Consider the following 19,810-nt stretch of genomic DNA (forward strand, 5'->3'; position numbering starts at 1 on the left):
CCTACATTTTCGGCATCAAAGCAATCCACTAATATAAATCTCTCTATTATGTAATCCCCCATAAGGGAAGAAAAGTTTAACATATTATATATTTGTCCAAGGTATTTTAAATCACAATTACATCCAGTATAGTCCACCTCTCTCCTTCTGCACCATAACCCTAGTTGCTTCGCTTGATACGGGGCCCGTCCTTTTCAGTGGGCCAAGAAACAAATGATCCTTTCATATATTTTTCAGAAGTAATATTCTACTTCTAGAAGTAAACATACATACGGGAGTAGTTACTCGGTGATTAATACTGTGTGGCACATCACACTAGACGCTTTGGGCCTTATGCGGAGTCGTTCTGACGCGTGATAAGTGCCATACTAAAGAGTTCGACTAACATGTTGGCTGCAGTAATCAGGCCTTTAGTATGACGCTAATCATACTTCAAAACGACTATGCATAAGGTGGTTTCTGTTTCCAAACCTGCTAACTAATGGTTCTAGTGATCATGCTAAATTTAGTGAGATCATTTGAATGTTTGGAAGAAGGAAATAACTTTTTCTGGAAAGAATGGAGTTCGATCGCCTCGTTCCAGAGAGTTTTTGTCACGTGTCTGCGTACGCTAGCAACATATGTTAAAATGTTTCGTCAGTAGATTCATACATATCTATACGGTTTCTTCATTCATTGTATATCTACGTTGAACGTTTTACATATGGCTTCTAGACACAATTTAATATATCTCATTCTAATATGAGCACCACCGTGAAAACGTTCGGTAAATACATAGTCTAATATACAGTGGTCCAAAACAAAATATCTTCTATTGCAAATTACAGTAGTTTCTGTGTTATAATATGTCTAAATAACTTATAATAATAAGTATAAATACACTGAGCAGCAAAATTTAAGGACGAAAGTAAATTTCACATGTTGTGTCACTCCCAAGTGGCATAGATTGGTGAAATTTGAACCATACATAGAAAGTGGTGCTACAGTATGATACAATGAACAACAGTAAGAAACACATGATTACAGCAAAAATGGAACTTTCATACAAAAGCAATAACCTACACTGAAGTCACTGATGGCCTCGCTTCTATTACAGGAGGAGTGATGTGGTTCTCGGACAACGACGCATGCGTGCACCGTGCTTCAGCATGCTCACTAGACTGAAAATGACTGACTTACTGTGCATGTGGCTCTACTCCACCATCAGCGCTTATGACATCTGGTGGATGTTCCTTGATACGTCTTATGTTCTGCAAAATGTCTCCCTATTATGCGGCATACGTTCTTAATGGCATTTAAGTCTGAGAAACAGGGAAGCAAGTCCATTCCCCGAATATCTTCTCATTCCAGGAGCTCTGTCATTTCCATTGTTCGATGTGGTCGCGCATTATCATTCATAAAAATGAAGTAGGGGCATCTCTGAAAAGATGCACATGGAAAAGAAGTGTCACAATAACTTATAAAAGGACGTACAGTGTTAAAATAATGTTGGCCGGTGAATATGCCGCGTTCAGAATTTATGAGGCATGTATGTTGATGGATTGTGTCTCTCTACACAAAAACACCTGGACCAATAAAAAAAAATATGATAGACAATGTTCCTGGGTTCAATGCGTGTTTCCACCTCTCGCCAGATGAGTGTACGTTCAGAACCATCACTCACACTGAATGTGCTCTTATCTAAAATGGAGCTCGATTCCATTCCTAATCGGTCCAGTCCTGATGTTCTTGGCACCACTGCAAACGGATGTCAACGGAACACAACGCAATGGCTGTCAAGTAAAGAGATCACCTCCTTTCAGTTGATGTGGCGTTGTAGAGCGTGAGATTGGCCGTCTTGTAATTCTCTTAAATGAGTGTGGAATTGCATCTGCTGTTTAACATCGTTCCATTTTTATCCATTGCAAATATGATGGTCGTCCGCTGCTGTATGCTTTCACCATCACCTCTCCTTCGCACAATATTGCCTACGGTTTGGAGCAGTCCCTATGCACGTGAAATGACGTTGTGAGCAATACCAAACTTTTGGGTCACAGTCGTCACGTTTCGTGCTTCTTTTAGTTTCCCGATTATTCTTTCCTGTGTGAACCATGCAAATATTAATTACGAGTCATGTTGTCCTGAGTGATACTAATAAAATGCAACTCTATAGCTCTCTTTGGTTGACATACCCTGCCTCGTCCCTTTAATTCAACTGCTTCGTGTTGAGAGAACAAACCCATCTGGGGCTACGGTTACGCTGATGCCATGCTATGCAACATTTTGCTCCATTTGTACGTGTAGGAGACCTTCAGTAATATGCTGGTTGACTTTCATTCATTGTCACCGACTATATAATATTTTGTTACTTTGTCAGTCTTGTCCTTAAGTTTTGCACACCAGCGTATATGTAGGAGAAAATCTGATACAGAAAATACTTGGATATTCTTGATAATCTCAAAGACATTTTTAAATTTTAAAAAATACCGAAATGGTAGTAAAATAAATGCAGTGGATATGAATCTTTTTTTCTTAAGTGTTAATACATAGTTGTGAAAAAATAGTTCTTGTATTAAAATTTACTCTAATATACTAGTACTAAAACTTACTCTGTTTCAAGACTTGCAATGGTGCTTCTGTATTGTCCATTTTGAAACAGTACAACATCAACTCCCTGTTGAACCATGGCTTTAATTTTCTTTACTGTCTTATTACTATGGTTTCTAACACATATGTTTACTGCAATCTTCTCTCCGTGATGATAAAGCTGTAAAAAAAAAAAAAAAAAAAATGTATATATCATAATTAGATGGAAATTAAATGATCAAGCTGAAATTAATGAATAAACCCAACAGAATATTCAGAATAAAGATTTGTAAATAGCTCTTATCTTAAAATTATTGATTTAGACCCATATTTATAAATCTCCCCTAGCGTCAGGGAAGACCCCTGAAATGCCTATATGAGGAAACACATATGAATAAACCTAATCTTCACTCTGGCAATCCCTTAGACGTAGTCAAAGCCTGCGGTCATGCACACGCGACTTTGGTATGGGATACCTGGGTTTGATTCCCAGAGGGAAATCATATGGTTCGGATTCCACAATAAGCTATTGGTTCACATCTCATATAGCCTCGCTGCTGAAAGACACTAAATTCAGAAGTCAGGTCAAATCAAATATTCCCCGTGTTTGTCAAGACCTTAGATACTTGTTGCAACTTCTGGAAGAGCAGAAAAATATTATTTTCATCCATTTTACAACAAGAAGTTAAAGTAACACGATTTTTAACTCAACATTTCGAAGTGGAAATTGTTGTAACTGACTTCGACCAAATTTATGCTACTTTTCCAGGTCTTTCCGCTAGCGTGCAGCAAAATCGTCTGTCTTCTAACAAGCTTCCTTGGGCGTAAATTTGGATGTTCGACATTACCAGTGGCGTAGCAGCTGCCCCCGCAATCCCCGAAATACGGGGGACCCCGAGGTATAGGGGCCCCGAAGTCTTGCGATGAATAGAGATTTAAAGAAGTAGAACTTCAACCTTACAAACGTGTGTACATTAGGGATGGTATCCAGACGAGACGAGACGAGACTTTGTACAGTCTCGGTCTCGTCTCGGTTTAAAAATAGCTGTCTCGGTCTCGTCTCGAGTCAAAAATCGCCGTCTCGGTCTCGGTCTCGTCTCGGTCAACAAATGCTTGTCTCGATCTCGGTCTCGGTCTCGAGGGCCAAATCTCGGTCTCGTCTCGGTCTCGTCTCGAAAGTCTCGAAATAAATAGGTGAAATTAAAATTGTAAAAGTATTATTATTGTAAAGTCTGTCGTTTCTGCTTCTTATTTTTGGCCTTATTCTTGACTTAGAATTATAGTATGGTGTACTTCCTCAGAGCTAATTTGCTAGCGCTGATGCCTTCCATGCGTGTGTTCCAGTTTCAATCATCAGTGGGTATATCATATCTGGGATAAAATTCTAATAGTAACCCTTATTTCACTTTCAGCAAAAGACTTTCTGATATGGCCTTAGTACTGCCTATACAATTAAACTCTATTAAATTAACTTCAGTACTATACAGTAGTTTATTTCCTTCCTTAGAAAAAGAATTGTTCAATACATTCTAATGGATAACGCAACACATAGCAGCATGAATGTATTTAATCGTACCGAAATTGAAATTTTACAATTTATTATTTATTATCCAATACATTCTGTTTTGACTGTCATTTTAAAAACATAATATAACGTTCATTATCTGAAAAATTAGGGTAATTATTACTACAATATATATTGTTTAAAACTTATCAAATTCTTTAATACCGTTTCACACACGAAATTCCTGAATTTTGTGGTGGGAGCTACGACACTCATCTTTGCTATGTGTGGCCTCGGGTTGCATCACGACATAAGTTAGATTCAAAGTCAGATGTTTCGCATAGTTCGCGTCTAAATTTAAGTACATTCTGTTTCTTATACAAGTTACTAAAGTTGTAATGCATTACATACGCATACGTATATCCACTGCCGTAACATAGATTAAGCTTATTTCTGAGCTCTTAGCGGTGCATGTGATCTTTATTCGAGAAAACCAATCGTGCGTTCATTACGTTGAAATGTTATATTGATTGAAAATTACTTGCGAAACATGAACATTCATATTATATAAGTATATAGGTAATTCGAGCTAGCTGTATCTATTTTCTCTCTCTCGCCAAAGCAAGTGATTCTTAACTTTCTAGTTTTCTTTTGTATTCATTTCCGTAGTTTTGCAGCAACATGAAGTATAAAATAGTCAAAAATATTTATTTTTTTCGCTGTATGACTTTCGTTAAATTTTGGATCCAATTTTACCCTACCTTACCTAGTAAATTTGTACAGTATTATATATGAACAGTATTATATATATATATATATATATATATATATATATATATATATATATATATATATATATATGAACATTAAGTCACTTTTTGGTCAAATTGAATTAGAATACTTTTTTTTAATAGACTATGTTCTTTCTAGTGGTGTAATAATGTAAGTCTAAAGCCATCTTACTACTTTGTAACTACTTAGTATAGTTTGAAAAACAGTATTATAGATCTTAGTTACCCTTGTATGCATATGCAGGGCCTCTCAGGCCCTGTGGGGTTTTATTTTCAAAGTTATTGCAAATCTATTCAATCAAAAAACCTTGCTCATTGTGTATTCTTTTAACATTCTTTTATGCATTCATGAGTAGCTTTAGAATATTTTTTTGCATTATCTGGAAAACAGCAATATTTGATTTAATTTAGTAACCCCTTAAATCCATATGCAGGGCCTGGGAGGCCCTAATGAAATAATAATGGTATGCGAATTATTTGACATACATTTGTAAATAAAATTGGTCCTAAACGAAATTTTACTTAGTTTCATTACTTCTTTTTATTATTATTGTACTTATTTACAATTAGTCCTATTTATAATTGCTTATTTTATGCCCAGTAGTTAGCGCTGCAATACATATGCAAGCTTTTATCAATCGTTTGTATATAAGATTGTTTATATAATCTATCAGCCATTTATTAGAGCGTTTGGTAACTTATTTCCTTTGTTCGAACATTTACACCAACAGAGTTGATACAATAAAGTTCTTATATATATATATATATATATATATATATATATATATATATATATATATATATATATATATATATATATATATATATATATATATATATTCCACTGTTGCTTTTATATTGTGACTAGGTGCAATTTGCAATGCCCAGTTACATTGATGTGCAATTTGTGTTTGTTTCAAAATGAGTGGAAGGTGAACTACGGCTAGTGGAAGGTGAACTACGAAGAGAGTGTGTGAGGATGATTTTGTCCGTTTTGTAAATGAGTGTCTTGATGATAGTGTACAGTCGAACAGTAATAGTGAGGAAACTGAGGATGAAGAACCCAATAATACAGTTCATCAAGGAAGTGTAAGGTAAGTGTAAGTGGTGAACATTTCGATACGTCATCACGCTCTGAAAGCACCAGTGGGAATGAAGCTATTAGTGATTCCGATACACATTTTAGTCCAAACGACACAATTTGTAAAAAGAAAACACCTCCATAACGGACTCCAGCACATAATATAATGAAGTTTTCCCCAGGTGTTTCAAAGTCAGTGAAACGAATAAGTCCAAAAGATGCGTTTGACTGTTTCATTTCAAAGGAAATCTTGAATGGAATTTTATACTATAGAAAACGAGGGAAGAAGGGTTGTAACATTGAAACGAAAAGAGTGGAAAAATGATAGTCTGGACTAAATGAATGCTTTTCATGGCATTTTGCTACTAGTAGAAGTAGAAAAAAGCTGAGATGTGCCAATCATTGAACTGTTCATCTCTATGAAGTCAAACCAATGTTCAAAGCATTATGTCTGTCAACAGATTTGAAGACATAAAGAAAGCCTTACGATTGACCATAAACGTACAAGGCAAATCCATTTTGAAAATGATATACTGGCACCTATTCGTTTTGTGTAGGAAATATTTCTGTGAAACTGTACAAAAGTGATTGTTCCTTGTGAAGAACTTACTGTAGATCAACAGCTAGTGCCACTTCGAGGTAGGTGTGGGTTCATTGACACGTATATTGACACGCCTCGAAAATCTTGAAGTTACGTAATAAAAATATTTTGGTTATGCGATGCTCAATCATCATATACCGTTGATGGTTTTGTATACACAGAAAGGAAACCAAAAGAAACCAGTTGAAGAGAAATCTGGGAAGAATGTGGTAAAACACCTCTGCAAAACCGTTTCTGGAACTTCAGGAAATATTACTATTTATAATGTCTTTGATAGTGCTGATCTGGCAGAGTATATGCTACAACAATGACTTACGGTTATGGAAACACTAAGGCAAAACAAATGCGACATTCCAGTTGAAATGAGAGCCTCATCTCTTTGAGGAGTAGGTTCATCAATGTTTGCATTGAAGCAAAATTTCACTATGGTCAGCTAAGTGCCAAAGAAAAAGAAGACAGAGATTTTTATAACCACCATGCATCATGATAAGACAGTTGATGAAAATAGCCTCAAAAGAAAGCCAGGGATTATAAACTATTACAACAAAACTAAATGTGGAGTTGATGTTATGGGTAAGACGTTAGAGACTATACATGCAAAAGACTAACAAGAAGGTCACCCTTTGCTCTCTGGTCAATTATGATGGATGTGGCAGATAAATAGTCACATTGTTTTCAGGATGCAGAATCCAAATTTCTATGAAAACAAGAAAGACAATCGTCCATTATTCTTGCAGGAACTGGCAGAAAATTTAATGAGAAACCAGGTGATTCTAAGATCACAAATACCCAACTTGCCACTAGCAACAATTAGTGTTTTGAAGATATCCGGAACTGAAAAAGAATAAGCAGGTGAAAAAATAAGATAATATGAATTTTGTCCATACAGTATTCATAGAAAAAGACCGTTGGTATGCTACTAGTGTGGCAAAAGCATTTGCAAAGAACACATAAAATAATTTGCAATTCATGCATTTTGTAGATACATTTTTTTCTCAAAACTGCTAAACAATGATGTCATTTGCATACAAGAATGTCAGAAATTATACATATATTGCTCTTTTGATGATTATAGTACCATTTCACACAGGTGTGTTTAGAATTTGAAAATAAACTAGAACATTATGAAGTGTATGAGTAAACTGACAAAAGTATATTTGAAGAAAATATATTGTTACAGTGTATTTTTTGTATTTTCTACTAATTGTAATAAATATAAAATAATTGTAAACGTTTTTTTTAAAACTTGTATATTTATGAAAATGCCCATTGTTAGTCTATTGTGTAATAAATTAAGCTAAAATAGGGCTGCCAGTAGTAATTTGCATCAAATTCCAAATAGAATCCTTTAAATACCATACAGGGCCTCGGAGGCCCTGCATATGCATTAGCGTATATTTACTGAACCATGCGTACAAGGGTTAAGGAACCGGTTTTTCGCTTCTCCTGTAAAATTACGAAATTATGACATGGTTTAGTTTACCTCTGAGGTCTCGATATAAAATCATCACCATCATCATAATCAAGCATTATCAATCCACTGCTGGATGAAGTCTTCCCAAGTTTTCTCTACAACTATCTATCTTAGGTAATTCTTTTCCAGGTTACTCCCCAGTGGTTCCTGATTTTGTGACAATTTCTTGTATGCGGACATTTCCTAGGCTGTTTTTGTCACGTGGTATCCAATCTAAAATTGTTTTCGTCTATCGATCATAATTTCGTCTTGCAATATGTCCATCACATTTTCCGGTCTATTTTAAACATTATTTCATTAGTACCAATCATTAGTTGCCAAATAATTCATTTCTATATATTTGGGCTACAAATAGTTCATATCCTCTACTTTTGGAGCACAGACACGCTACTTTTTGATCTTCGGATCTGGCAACACTGACTCAATTATTTAAATCAACACAATGTAAGAACCCCCATTTGCTGTAATGGCTAGTACGCTTGATTTTGGTTCGCATGGTCCCGAGTTCGATTCTCGGTGGCGGTAATGTTCAACGACCGAAGTTTTTCGGATTCCACTATGATCAGTAACTCCACGTATCCTTTAGCCGCCCTAGCATAATCGTGAGATGTTAAACTAAAACAAAACAAACCATTACTAACTGTAAGTCTTTGAATAATTGCATATAGCTATATGGTATGGATCGAGTTTGAGGTGGTCGGTGGTCAAACTATAACAAATGAAATGTAGTTAGGGTGTAATTAAAATTTTAATAAAGCAGTGTTTTAATCTAAAAAATACACCAGACCTAAGGCTTAGGGAGAACAACTAGTGCTACTGAAAAGTTGTCAGTTACGTTTAATTTCAGTTACAATTTGCTTTTAGATGTATTTCTGGAACGAAAACTTTGACATTAACATTATAAGTAGCCCAAAGACTATGAAAAACATCGTGTTTTGAAAACATTCTTGCACCATAAAACAAATTACGAGTAATTTTAAAATATTTTGAACTTTAGCTACGTTATTTGCACTATATTTATAATAATATTTAGCAATTTATTTAAGTTCGCAACACTGCTTAAAATAATGTAACTGCGACTTGTTGTAATTAAAACTACTGAACACTAATGTTATAATGTTCCTGCCATTTGAGTTATTAGATATCTCCAAAATGTTGATGTTAGTGATATATATTGTCCTTTGTTACACTGAATAGTATATGTGCTTTTTTGGTTTAATATCTAAATTAGAAGTATGTAGAGCTCTTTCGTGGCTAAGCAGTTAGCCTATGGCGTGAGAGACCCGGGTTGGATTCCCGGCGGGAGCTCATGTGGTTTAGATTCAATAAATCAGTAGGTTTAGTCTCATGTAACCTCGCTGCTGAAAGAGGCGTTAAACTCAAAAAATGAAATGAAATTTTTGAGTTTTACGTCCCACGATTACGCCGGTTAGGCTAAAGGAGACTGTGATGAAGAGAGATGAATGAAATGGTGGAATGAAGAAAGTGGGAGGAAACGGGAGAACCCCGAGAAAACCCACGCACTAAACTAAATTAACTGAACAGAAATATGTAATATCAAACGTAGTGCAATTTGAGAAATTACAACTTTATGTTGCGTTGGCAACATTGCTTGTTTATCTAGTGGTATTGCAGAGTATCTAGAAGAATTTCCCCTTCCATATTTCACACAGCATGTTAAAAAAAATTCAGCATTTTTAATATATATGACTATTATATATAACTAGATGAAATACCCATTTTTCGCATGGGACCAGTATTTGGAAGTCAAGGCCTGTGGGAGTATCACTATCTCAGCAACCGCGAAAACTATGTATTTGACACTAATATCGGTTATTTTGTATTATTTTTACATGTCTCGGTACCCCCTCCCCAGCAGGTCAACCCCAACCCGCATGCACTGGTAGCTGAATTTGAAAGTCATCGCTAATGGAAGTGACACCATTGATCTCAACGACCGCAAAAACTATACATTTGACACTAATATCGGCCAGTTTGTTTACTTTTATATGTCTCGGTATCTCTCCTGTGAACTCTGGCCCGCAGCTGAATGGGGTGAATTTGGAAGTTAATGCGATCGGAGTTTCACCATTGATCTCAGAAAACGCGAAAACTATTTGACACTAATATCGGTCATTTTTATTATTTTTACGTCTTGGTACTCCCCTCCCGCGCAAGTGAACCACGGCCCGCATGCACTGGTAGCTGACTTTGAAAGTCATCGCTAATGGAAGTATCATCATTGACCTCAGCGACTACGAAAACTATGTATTCGACACTAATATCGGTCATTTTCTACTACTTTTACATGTCCCGGTAAACGCCCCTCCTGATTCAAAATTAAAAAAAAAAAAAACGCTTCTTCTTGGTCTGAGGCCTGGGACATGATAGTTGTCACCCAAATTGCATAATTCTTGGACTCTCGTTTGGTCCCCAGGCCGCACACAGGCAATCAGAAAGACAGACACACAGACACACAGACAAACAAACTCTTACTTATATTCGATATGATATACAGGCGAGGATCCAAGGGGAGTGTTAAAGGGGTTATACCTCCCCTTGACGCTCAGCTACACTGTATAAAATGGGCATCAATCCTACTTCTTTCTTTACACTGGATAAAATGTCAAACTATGGTTTAGCCCCTTCCTCGATCATATCCTGGATCCGCTGGTATATATATATATATATATATATATATATATATATATATATATATATATATATATATATATATATATATATATATATATATATATATATATATGTTGAGAGAGGGAGAGAGAGACAGAGATGACTATACACATCAGCAGTGGATTTTGTTTCGGGGGAGGCTTGAGAACGAGTAACAAATATTTGTGTTGTACGTGCAATGCGAAAAAATGATCACAAATTTATTTCGGGAGGTGCTTCAGTCCGATAGCCATTCCCTAAATACGCCACTGAACATTAGTCAACCGTTCCCATATTACCTAATGCAGCAACGAAAGAAATTTTGAGTAAAGGTCAATCTTAGTAGTTGTCTATATCAATATTCGAGACGAGACCGAGACTTTCGAGACTGACCTAAGTCTCGTCTCGGTCTCGTCTCGATTTATAGAGCTCCATCTCGGTCTCGGTCTCGTCTCGGTAGATAAAAGGCCGTCTCGGTCTCGGTCTCGTCTCGGTATATAAAAGGCCGTCTCGGTCTCGGTCTCGTCTCGATAATTCGAGACGATACCGAGACGAGACCGAGACTAGTCTCGGTCTCGGTACCATCCCTAGTGTACATCGTGATTTCCAAGCCACAAAGACTTCTCGGTTTCGAAAAAAATCAAAGAAAAAATCATCAACAAGTACGTTGAACTTTAGTTCAGTTTCGCAGCAGAAGAATGTTCTTTTGCTCCTCCCTCTCCGAGATTTTGGCCTTCGGGGTCCCCAACTGACTGTCGGTTCGCTTTATGTACACATGTATTGCTAGTATCTGAGAAGGTTGCTAGGCTGGAAATTCAGAGATGAGCAGTAAATGTCCGCACCCTTTCAAATTAATGGTTGTTACTCGCGGGTCGCTAAGTTATTTTGAGGAGCAGTGTTGAATTCAGGGGGTAGCCCGGGGGGGAATCTCCCCCCGAAGAAAATTCATTCCCTCCCGGAGAAACTCAAAAAATTTCAGTCACAAAATGTAGAAATTACTTCACCCAATTATTTGCTTTCTTTCTGTGCACGTGCAGACGAAATCCGATCTCTCAGTATACATATAATTGACGCAGACCCATTCTATATAAATATCAAACATGTAACATCTAAGATAGAATACTAAATAGTCAATAAAACTTGTAGTTCTTAACGCTATGACCGAGTTTGGCAGAACATGAAATTGTTAACTATTGAAGAAAGGTTTGTATTTTAGTAGGTACTATACTCTCGCCCTATATTATATATTAGTATAGGTAGCACTAGCACAGATTGAGATAGGAAAGGAAAGACAGAGAAGATCTTTCGATCATTCCATATGATCTCTGATTCAGCAGACTTCAGTTCTTGAAAATGTACAGTTCTTGTATTATTTGAAATAGGGCGCCTAAATCCCATTTCTCGCATCGGAAGTAACAGACGTAAATGTGTTTTACGATTGTTAAAGTAAACACACCTTTCTTTAATTAAAAATAATTCAGTTAAAGGGTGAGATTCAGAGGGCGTTATTTAGAGGGATCAGGGAGGAAGTTATCCCTCCTGGGCTAGAGATTTATATAGATTTATCAATATAATAGTAGTATATAAGTGAAAGATTGCTATTGAAGGTGATGAAGATCCTGCTCAGTGCCGTGCCATGGGGAAGGGGCAAGCGAGGCGACGTCCCCGGGAGCCGAAGTAAGAGGCGCAAAATTCGGGAGGAAAAAAGAAAAGAAAAGAAAAGGAAAGGAAAGAAAAACAGAGGAATGAAACACATGTGGACACGTGCACATATATAAAATGAAAGGAAAAAAGTAATGAAAAGTGCTAAAAAGCAGGGTTTACTTTTTAAAATTTTTTCACCTTTCGCGGCTGGTCTGTCGACCTCACTCATATATACGCGGGTGCCGTCGTATACTCTCGCGCCAAGCGCTGATTTCCCACGACACGGCACTAATCTACTGAAGATTACGTAAACTAAACTATTGATGTGTATGCAGTGAAGAAACCAAGGCTAATATGCTTAATTTAGAATCAGAAGTGTGAGAAAGAATGATAACTTTTTGTTAAGATATTCCTATGTATGTTTGTTTTAGGACCAAAAATATTTGAGTTAATTTAAATCTTTTTAAAAACTTCTACATTAGTAACAAACAGTAACTACTGAATATAGGAAATAATAACAAAAATAGATACTGTAAATAGCAGTTAAAGTTTAATGTAAAATATTTTTGCCAGTTTTTATTTAATGTTTTAGATAAAATTAAACGATTGTTTTTTTTTAAATTATAATCTCACATTCAATATTTATCAGCAATTAGTCTCAATATTATGTAAGATGTGGATGTGAATGGAATTGTTAAATATGCTGTTTTCTTGCAAAAATACAGAAAAACAACTCTCCCCCCCCCGAGGAGTTGACATTCCCCCCCGGGTGAAAATGTCTGAATTCAACACTGTTGAGGAGGGTCACCAATAACAGACAGAAGAAAACTAAAAACATTCTTCCATGTCCCGCCTCCTCAGCTAAAACTAGCAAACATACCTAGGATGAGTCAGAGAGTTTGAAAATGGAATGAAAAGGGGTAAGGGATAATAATATGTTAACCATGTGACATGCATTTCATGACGAGAAGCCTTGCTTGTTGGTAGGACGTTAAGCAAATACAAGCAGCAAAGTGGTAGTTGTGTGTAATATTGTGTTGAAGTGAATTGCATTATATATTAACAGTATTCCTTCTAGTGGTGAGTGTGATATCTGATGTTTGACTTGTTTCAATCATAGGCTGTGATCTGTGTAGTGCCTCCCCCCGCCCAATCACTATGTCCAGTAAACGTGTGGACCCCAGCGGAGCGACACAAAGTGAAAAAAAAAAAAAAAACAAAGGGATATATATTTGAAAAGCATCCCGAAAATTTCTTCATATTTTTCAGTGATCAAAGAAAGTGAACAACGTATTTAACCAGAAACTTTACAAGATGAAAAACCTGAGAGTGATTTGAATTCGAGGTGTCTGCAAATGTGGAATGTGAACCCGTGGAAAGTGAGCATAGTGTTTCTTGCCCTTCGGATAAAAAACTTACCGAAATTAACACTAGTTTCCCCTTCCCCTCCACTTCTCAATCTAATGTTGACCGTACTGCAGAAGCATTAAATTTCTCTCATAAATATCCAACCGATCGAGGTAAGAAAAATAGATGTTTCTCTTCCGATATTATTTTCAAAATACGCAACACGACAAAATCCCACGACAATGGTTATGTTATTCGGAAAAACTGAACTGCGCATATTGTAAGCCCTGCTGGCTCTTTGCTGATAGGAAAGCAACTCACTTTCATTTAGCATGGATTGAAGGAAAAAGTGAGTGGCAAGGACTAGCGAAAAAATTACAGAGCATGAACGAGCGCAATATCATTTGCAAGCTTGTATTACTTACACGACACGGAAATATAATAGTACTGTGAGTGAGAGTTTAGTATCTGAAATGGAAGACGAGATAAATTATTTTCGAGAAATATTGAGGAGAATAATCGACGTCACACTCACTTTGGCAATGTGTAATATTGTCTTTAGGGGACATCGAGAAAAACTGGGTGAACCTAACAGTGGTAATTTTCTTGCGGTAGTTGAACGTTTGAGTAAATACGAGTACATTTTGTCTCGATTAATAAATGATAAAACAAAGAGCAAAAATGTACTTAAGTCCCGAAATACAAAATGAAATTATTCAAATGTTGTCAACGGAAATAGAGAAACAAATAATGGCAGAAATACAGGACGCTTGTTTCTTTTCTTTGATTTTGGATACTACTCAGGATAATTCAGAACACGACCAATTAAGCTTCATTTTTCGATACGTCCTAATAAAGAAGGATGTAAACGACAGCTCCGCAGAGCTCATTATACATGAAAGTATCTTGGGATTTTTGAGCGTATTGGACGAAAGTGCACAAGGATTAGTAAGTACAATTTTACAATTCATTGGAGAAAAGGGAATTTCAATAAGACAGTGCAGGGGACAGGGCTACGACGGGGCGAAAGTGATGAGCGGAGTGTATTCGGGAGTGCAAGAGCGCATCAAGAGATTTGAGCCTTCAGCCAGTTATGTACATTGTGCTGCTCACAACTTGAATCTAGTGCTGAGAGACGCAGCTAAAATTCCGCAGATAACATCCTTTTATAGTATTCTTGAAAACCTTTATGTATTTTTTAGTTCCAGTATTAAAAGATGACAACTTCTAGAAACTAGCGTTATTAGCTGTCCGATTTCGTTATGGAGAAATTCTGAAGGCTTTAAGCAACATAATTGTGACATCATACAAATCAGAGGAACGCGACGATGCAATTTTCTTAAGAAAACAAATTGATTCCTACGAGTTTGTAATTCAAGTGGTAGTACAACATAAAGTTTTAGAAACGACGACATCGTATCGAAAAAAATGCAGTCACCAAATGAAGATGTATAAGTTGGAACAAAATTACTGGGTGAGACACTTATTTCACTTAAAGAATTAAGGAATTATTTTGACAAAGTGAAGAAAGAGTCCGAAGAAATGACACAAATGTGGGAGATCGAATGTTGTTTCACAAGTAAACGTCTAAGTAGAGCAAAAAAAAAAAAAAAAATTATGTGAGGATGAAAGACTAAGTAATTCAGAAGAATATTTCAGAATTAATGTTTTCTATGGTTATTTGGATCTGTATTGAGTCAACTACAGACCATGTTTTGAAAGCATGGTGAACAACTGAAAAATTTGAGTGTTTGCAACCCGGTGTTCTCGTGAACAGTAGTGACAAGGAACTCCATTTAAAGGCGGAAAGACTTGTATAGATATGCTACATTGACTTGATCCCTAGTCTTCCGTTGCAAGCGCTGCTATCGGCTGAAGGAATTCCACTCGCTTTCTCTCGCTTAGCAACAGCTGGACCCTTATTGACTCAACGCGTGGGTGTGTGAGGGTGTGAGCGTTACTTCGCATTTTTGCCACGGCTCAAGGCATTTTGGCAGCACAATAGTGAGCTATCCGAATGATATTTCTTCAGAATTCCCTCATCAGTTAGTTATGACCCGTAGTGTACTTCGAAATGATATCAAATGCTTAAAAGTGGGAACAGTGAAAGATTTTGCGGAATTGGTCCTTATTAAAACTCGTGTGATTATTTCCAGTATCCCTGTGGCATTGAAATTATTTTTAACTCTTCCTGTGACAGTGGCTTCAGCAGAACGATCTTTTTCAAAACTAAAATTAATTAAAAACCATGTGCGCAGTTCGATATGCATGAACGTTTGTCATCTCTTTGATAAGCATCGAAATTGAAAGAGCTCGCAAGTTAAATTTGCATTCTTAGTGGAAGATTTTGCTGGCAAGAATGCTGCACGAGAAAGATGTTTCAAAGTTCAAGATTAATTGTAAATAGAAAGTGCATGTATTATTATTATTATTATTATTATTATTATTATTATTATTATTATTATTGTGTATATTTAAAAACCTGTGTATTATAATCGTTTCAACACAGTTTTTCGTTTCATGGTCGATAGATCTCGAAACCATGGTGAGTTAAAACTATTACACACTATATTTGTTATAAATCACTTGAAATTCGGCCTGATGAAAAGCCCGGATGACGAGCGAAAATCCGTCGAAAAAATTGCCCAAGTAATTATCCTTTCCATTCGGCAACCACTCTCTCCTTAGTTGTCAAACCGGTTGCATAACATCAGTTAAATTCAAATCAATAACATCTTTCCCCTATACAAATTTTAGGTGAGGTGAGGTGATTTTAGTTTAGCGTCCCTTTCAGCAGCGAGGCTATATGAGACGTGGACCTACTGATTAACGTGGAATCCGAACCACATAAGCTGCCGCCGGGAATCGAACCCGGGTCTCCCACGCCAAAGGCGCGTACGCTAACCGCTTGGCCACGGAGGAGCTCTATACAAATTTTACAATCTTCCTCCCCTTGTAGGTTTGGCAGAAAGGCATTTTTACTATTGTCGCCATAATATCGGCTTTACAACTAGGGTCCCTTCTCTATACTTTGCGGGGGCCCCGCAAAAGCGTGCTACGCCACTGAGGAATACCCCAGTATTCGGAAACACCCCGGGTTCCCCTATATATATACACTGGGGTAATGTCAAACACTCAAGTTTACGCCCAAGGAATCTTGTTAGAAAACAGACGATTTTGCTTCACGCTAACGGAAAGACCTGGAAAAGTAGTATTTTGGTGGCAGTCAGTTGAATGGATTGCCAGGAAGAAGACGTTTTGTTGTTTTTGTTGGTTCGCTTATAACGTTGATTCAACAATGTGGGCAAGGTATGTTGGCTCTTATCTTATCTATATTGTTACAGATAAGGCTATATATTCCCCTATATTTGAGCATTAGTTCTTTGTAATCTTACTAGCCTGTATGCAATCAACAATTAGCTTCAACTATATAAATAAAATGGCATTTTATGGGGAAATGCCAGACAATGTTTGCCATTACTCCAGAGGTTCGGGTTCGCCCCATAATATGAAATAAATTATATAAAAAAAATTAAATAGTTTTATTATTATTGTTGTTGAAAAGTAAGTAGTAAGTTAATGAAATTGGTTTGGGTTTTAAATCATGTCTTTGTAATAAGCGTTATAAGCTTTATTAATTAGAATAGTTTGCTATATTTATTAGTTATGTTTGTAATTGTAATTCTTATTAAAGAATTAAATATTAAATTACGGTATATTTTTAATGTACTTTAATGCATTTCGCTTGTTTTGTAAAGGAACGTTCAAAGTAAACACTATGTTCGGGATTATCGCGATCACTGGAGCAATCCCGAACATAAGTACATTTTTAAAACATCTCACTGATATGTTGAAAAATGTTACTTTTCACTTCCCTCTGCACTTTAGTAAACAGTAAAAACTCCAAGCTTTCTGTACACAAGAAAACTTAATTTTATCTCCAAAAACAAGTGTTATTTATAATCAAAGCTTAAGTGTTCGTGACGTAATGTATTCCTTCTAGGGATATGCAAAACCGGTTTTTATAAAAACCAGAAATCGGTTTCTAGAAAAACCGAAACCCGAAAAACCGACATTTCGATTTTCTCCAAAACCGGTTCGGTTTTTTCACCGAAACCGGTTTCGGTGAAAACTTCTGGAAAACACAAAACTTTCTGTGGAAACGGATTGGGTTTACAGAGAACAACGTAACAATATTCTGGTTAGAAATAGAACAAATTTTGGAAAAAACCGGAACCAGTTATGAAGAAAACCGAAACCGAATCCGGTGTAAAACCGAACTGGTTTTGGAGAAAACAGAAACAGGCTTTCGAAAATTTTCAAAAACCAGTTTCGTTTTTTCTAAAAACCGAAAAACCGCTTTTTGTGCCCACCACTAATTCCTTCTCGAGTAACTAGCGCCCGGCATGACGTATTTAGCGCAATCGCAGTAGTTGCAGCGAACATGGCGGCAAGCAGTGTGTCTGTGGCTGTGGAGCAGTGGTGTGTAATCAAATTTCTTGTGAAGGAGAAAGTTAAACCAGCTTTGATTTTCAGAAGACTGCAAGCACAGTGGTGAACAAATGATGCCACTTACAAGAATGTACGAATGGTGTGAACAGTTTCGCGCTGGATGGGAGCTGGTGGCAAATAAAGCGCATAGACACATTCGCCCGACTGCAGTCACACCAGTGAATATCGCACGTGTTGAGCAAACGATTCTGGAAAACCGGCGAGTAAGAGGGCGGGATTTCGCTGCCGAGGCGAATATTAGTGTCTCAATTATTCACGAAAATTTACGCTTCCGCCAGTTGACATTTGATCATAGGCGGAACTAGAGGGGGCCAGGGAGGGCCGGCCCCCCTAGAAGCCAAGCTTGCCCTTCCCAGAATTTTTCTACTGGATGAAAATAATGTTATTAATTTACCTCAATTTATGCATAACAATTTTAGTGATGCTTGCATTCGACATATTTAATAATGTTTATACTCGTCCGCCCATCGAGTTTTTTTTTTCAAATATGATCTGGTGCCTGGATGTAAAAAAAAATGGGATGTGATAAGGGGCAGTATAGCGACCTCTCAACTTGTTCCATGTTTTTTTATTTGATAACTTCATTAATGTAAATTACTTTGAATTGTTTCAAGTAATTAACATTAAGTTTTTATTATTTATATATGTATGACAAACCAATCTTGTTATTGTTTTATTTATACCATAGTAATGTTTGAATAGTTAAGATTACACTGTTCGACAAAATTCAACTTCAAAAAATTCTTCTGCATGAAAGCAGGTGTTCTTTATAGTTTTCGAGCTGCTGAAAACGAATCTGATCTTAATTTTGGTCCTGCACCCTCAGATTTTGAAATAATGTCAATTATAGTAGATTTTGGTTAAAAATTTAAGGAAATCGCAGAAGGGCAGGTTTGAAGCCTCTCTGCTCCTTTCCTAACTATTCCAAAATAACAAATTATACCTCGTTGGAAAGGGCTTGGAACACACATTCCCAGGGTAAACATTTATTACCCATCGCGCTCAATGTGTAGAAGAAGAAGAAGAAAAATAATTTAAAAACTGGGAAAAACGGGTTTTTGAAGAAATTTAGAGAAGTTTGTAACACTGACAGTCGCGCTACGCAAACATAAGCTCAATAACCCATATCCCATACATTCAGGTGTGTTATATTAAAAACTCAAAGAGATATCTCAGACACACGGGGAGTAAAACAGTGTGAAAGTAATTTAAAAAGGAGGGAAAATTTAATATTTGGAAAAATTGAGAAAAGTTTGCAACACTTACACTTGCGATACTTACACACAATCTCAGTAACACACATCCAATACATTCATTATATTAAAAGAGTAATAGAGATTGCTGTTAGCTAGGCGAGAAAAGAATGGTTAATTCGAATAAACAAAGAAATATATATACAATATGAATATTCACACAGAAATGTATATGTGACCAAAGAACACTACATATGATTCACCTAGTTCATTGTTTTGCGTTTGACCTTCTTCCTGTAGGTGTCTTCGGTGTCCCTAACCAATCCCCAACAAGCATATTAGGTTTCCATCCACTTTGGTAACGTCTTTCCATTGCTGCTATTGTTTGGTGAAACTTTTCGCCATGCTCATCACTTACGTCGCCG

At 36.6% G+C, this 19,810-nt stretch overlaps 1 protein-coding gene across 1 annotated transcript in view; it reads right to left on the reverse strand.

Annotated features, from left to right (window-relative positions):
* The window catches only part of Arr1 (arrestin 1), a 319,226-nt gene that overhangs the window by 72,714 nt on the left and 226,702 nt on the right, over positions 1-19,810 (reverse strand). The window contains exon 5 of the mRNA XM_081769254.1: positions 2,589-2,746. Within this exon, the coding sequence (XP_081625380.1) occupies positions 2,589-2,746 (158 nt within the window). The remainder of the gene's footprint in view (positions 1-2,588; positions 2,747-19,810) is intronic.

This window comes from Thermobia domestica, chromosome 8, assembly GCF_964235325.1.
Source record: "Thermobia domestica chromosome 8, izTheDome1.hap1.1, whole genome shotgun sequence".
Taxonomy (NCBI): Eukaryota; Metazoa; Arthropoda; class Insecta; order Zygentoma; family Lepismatidae; genus Thermobia; species Thermobia domestica.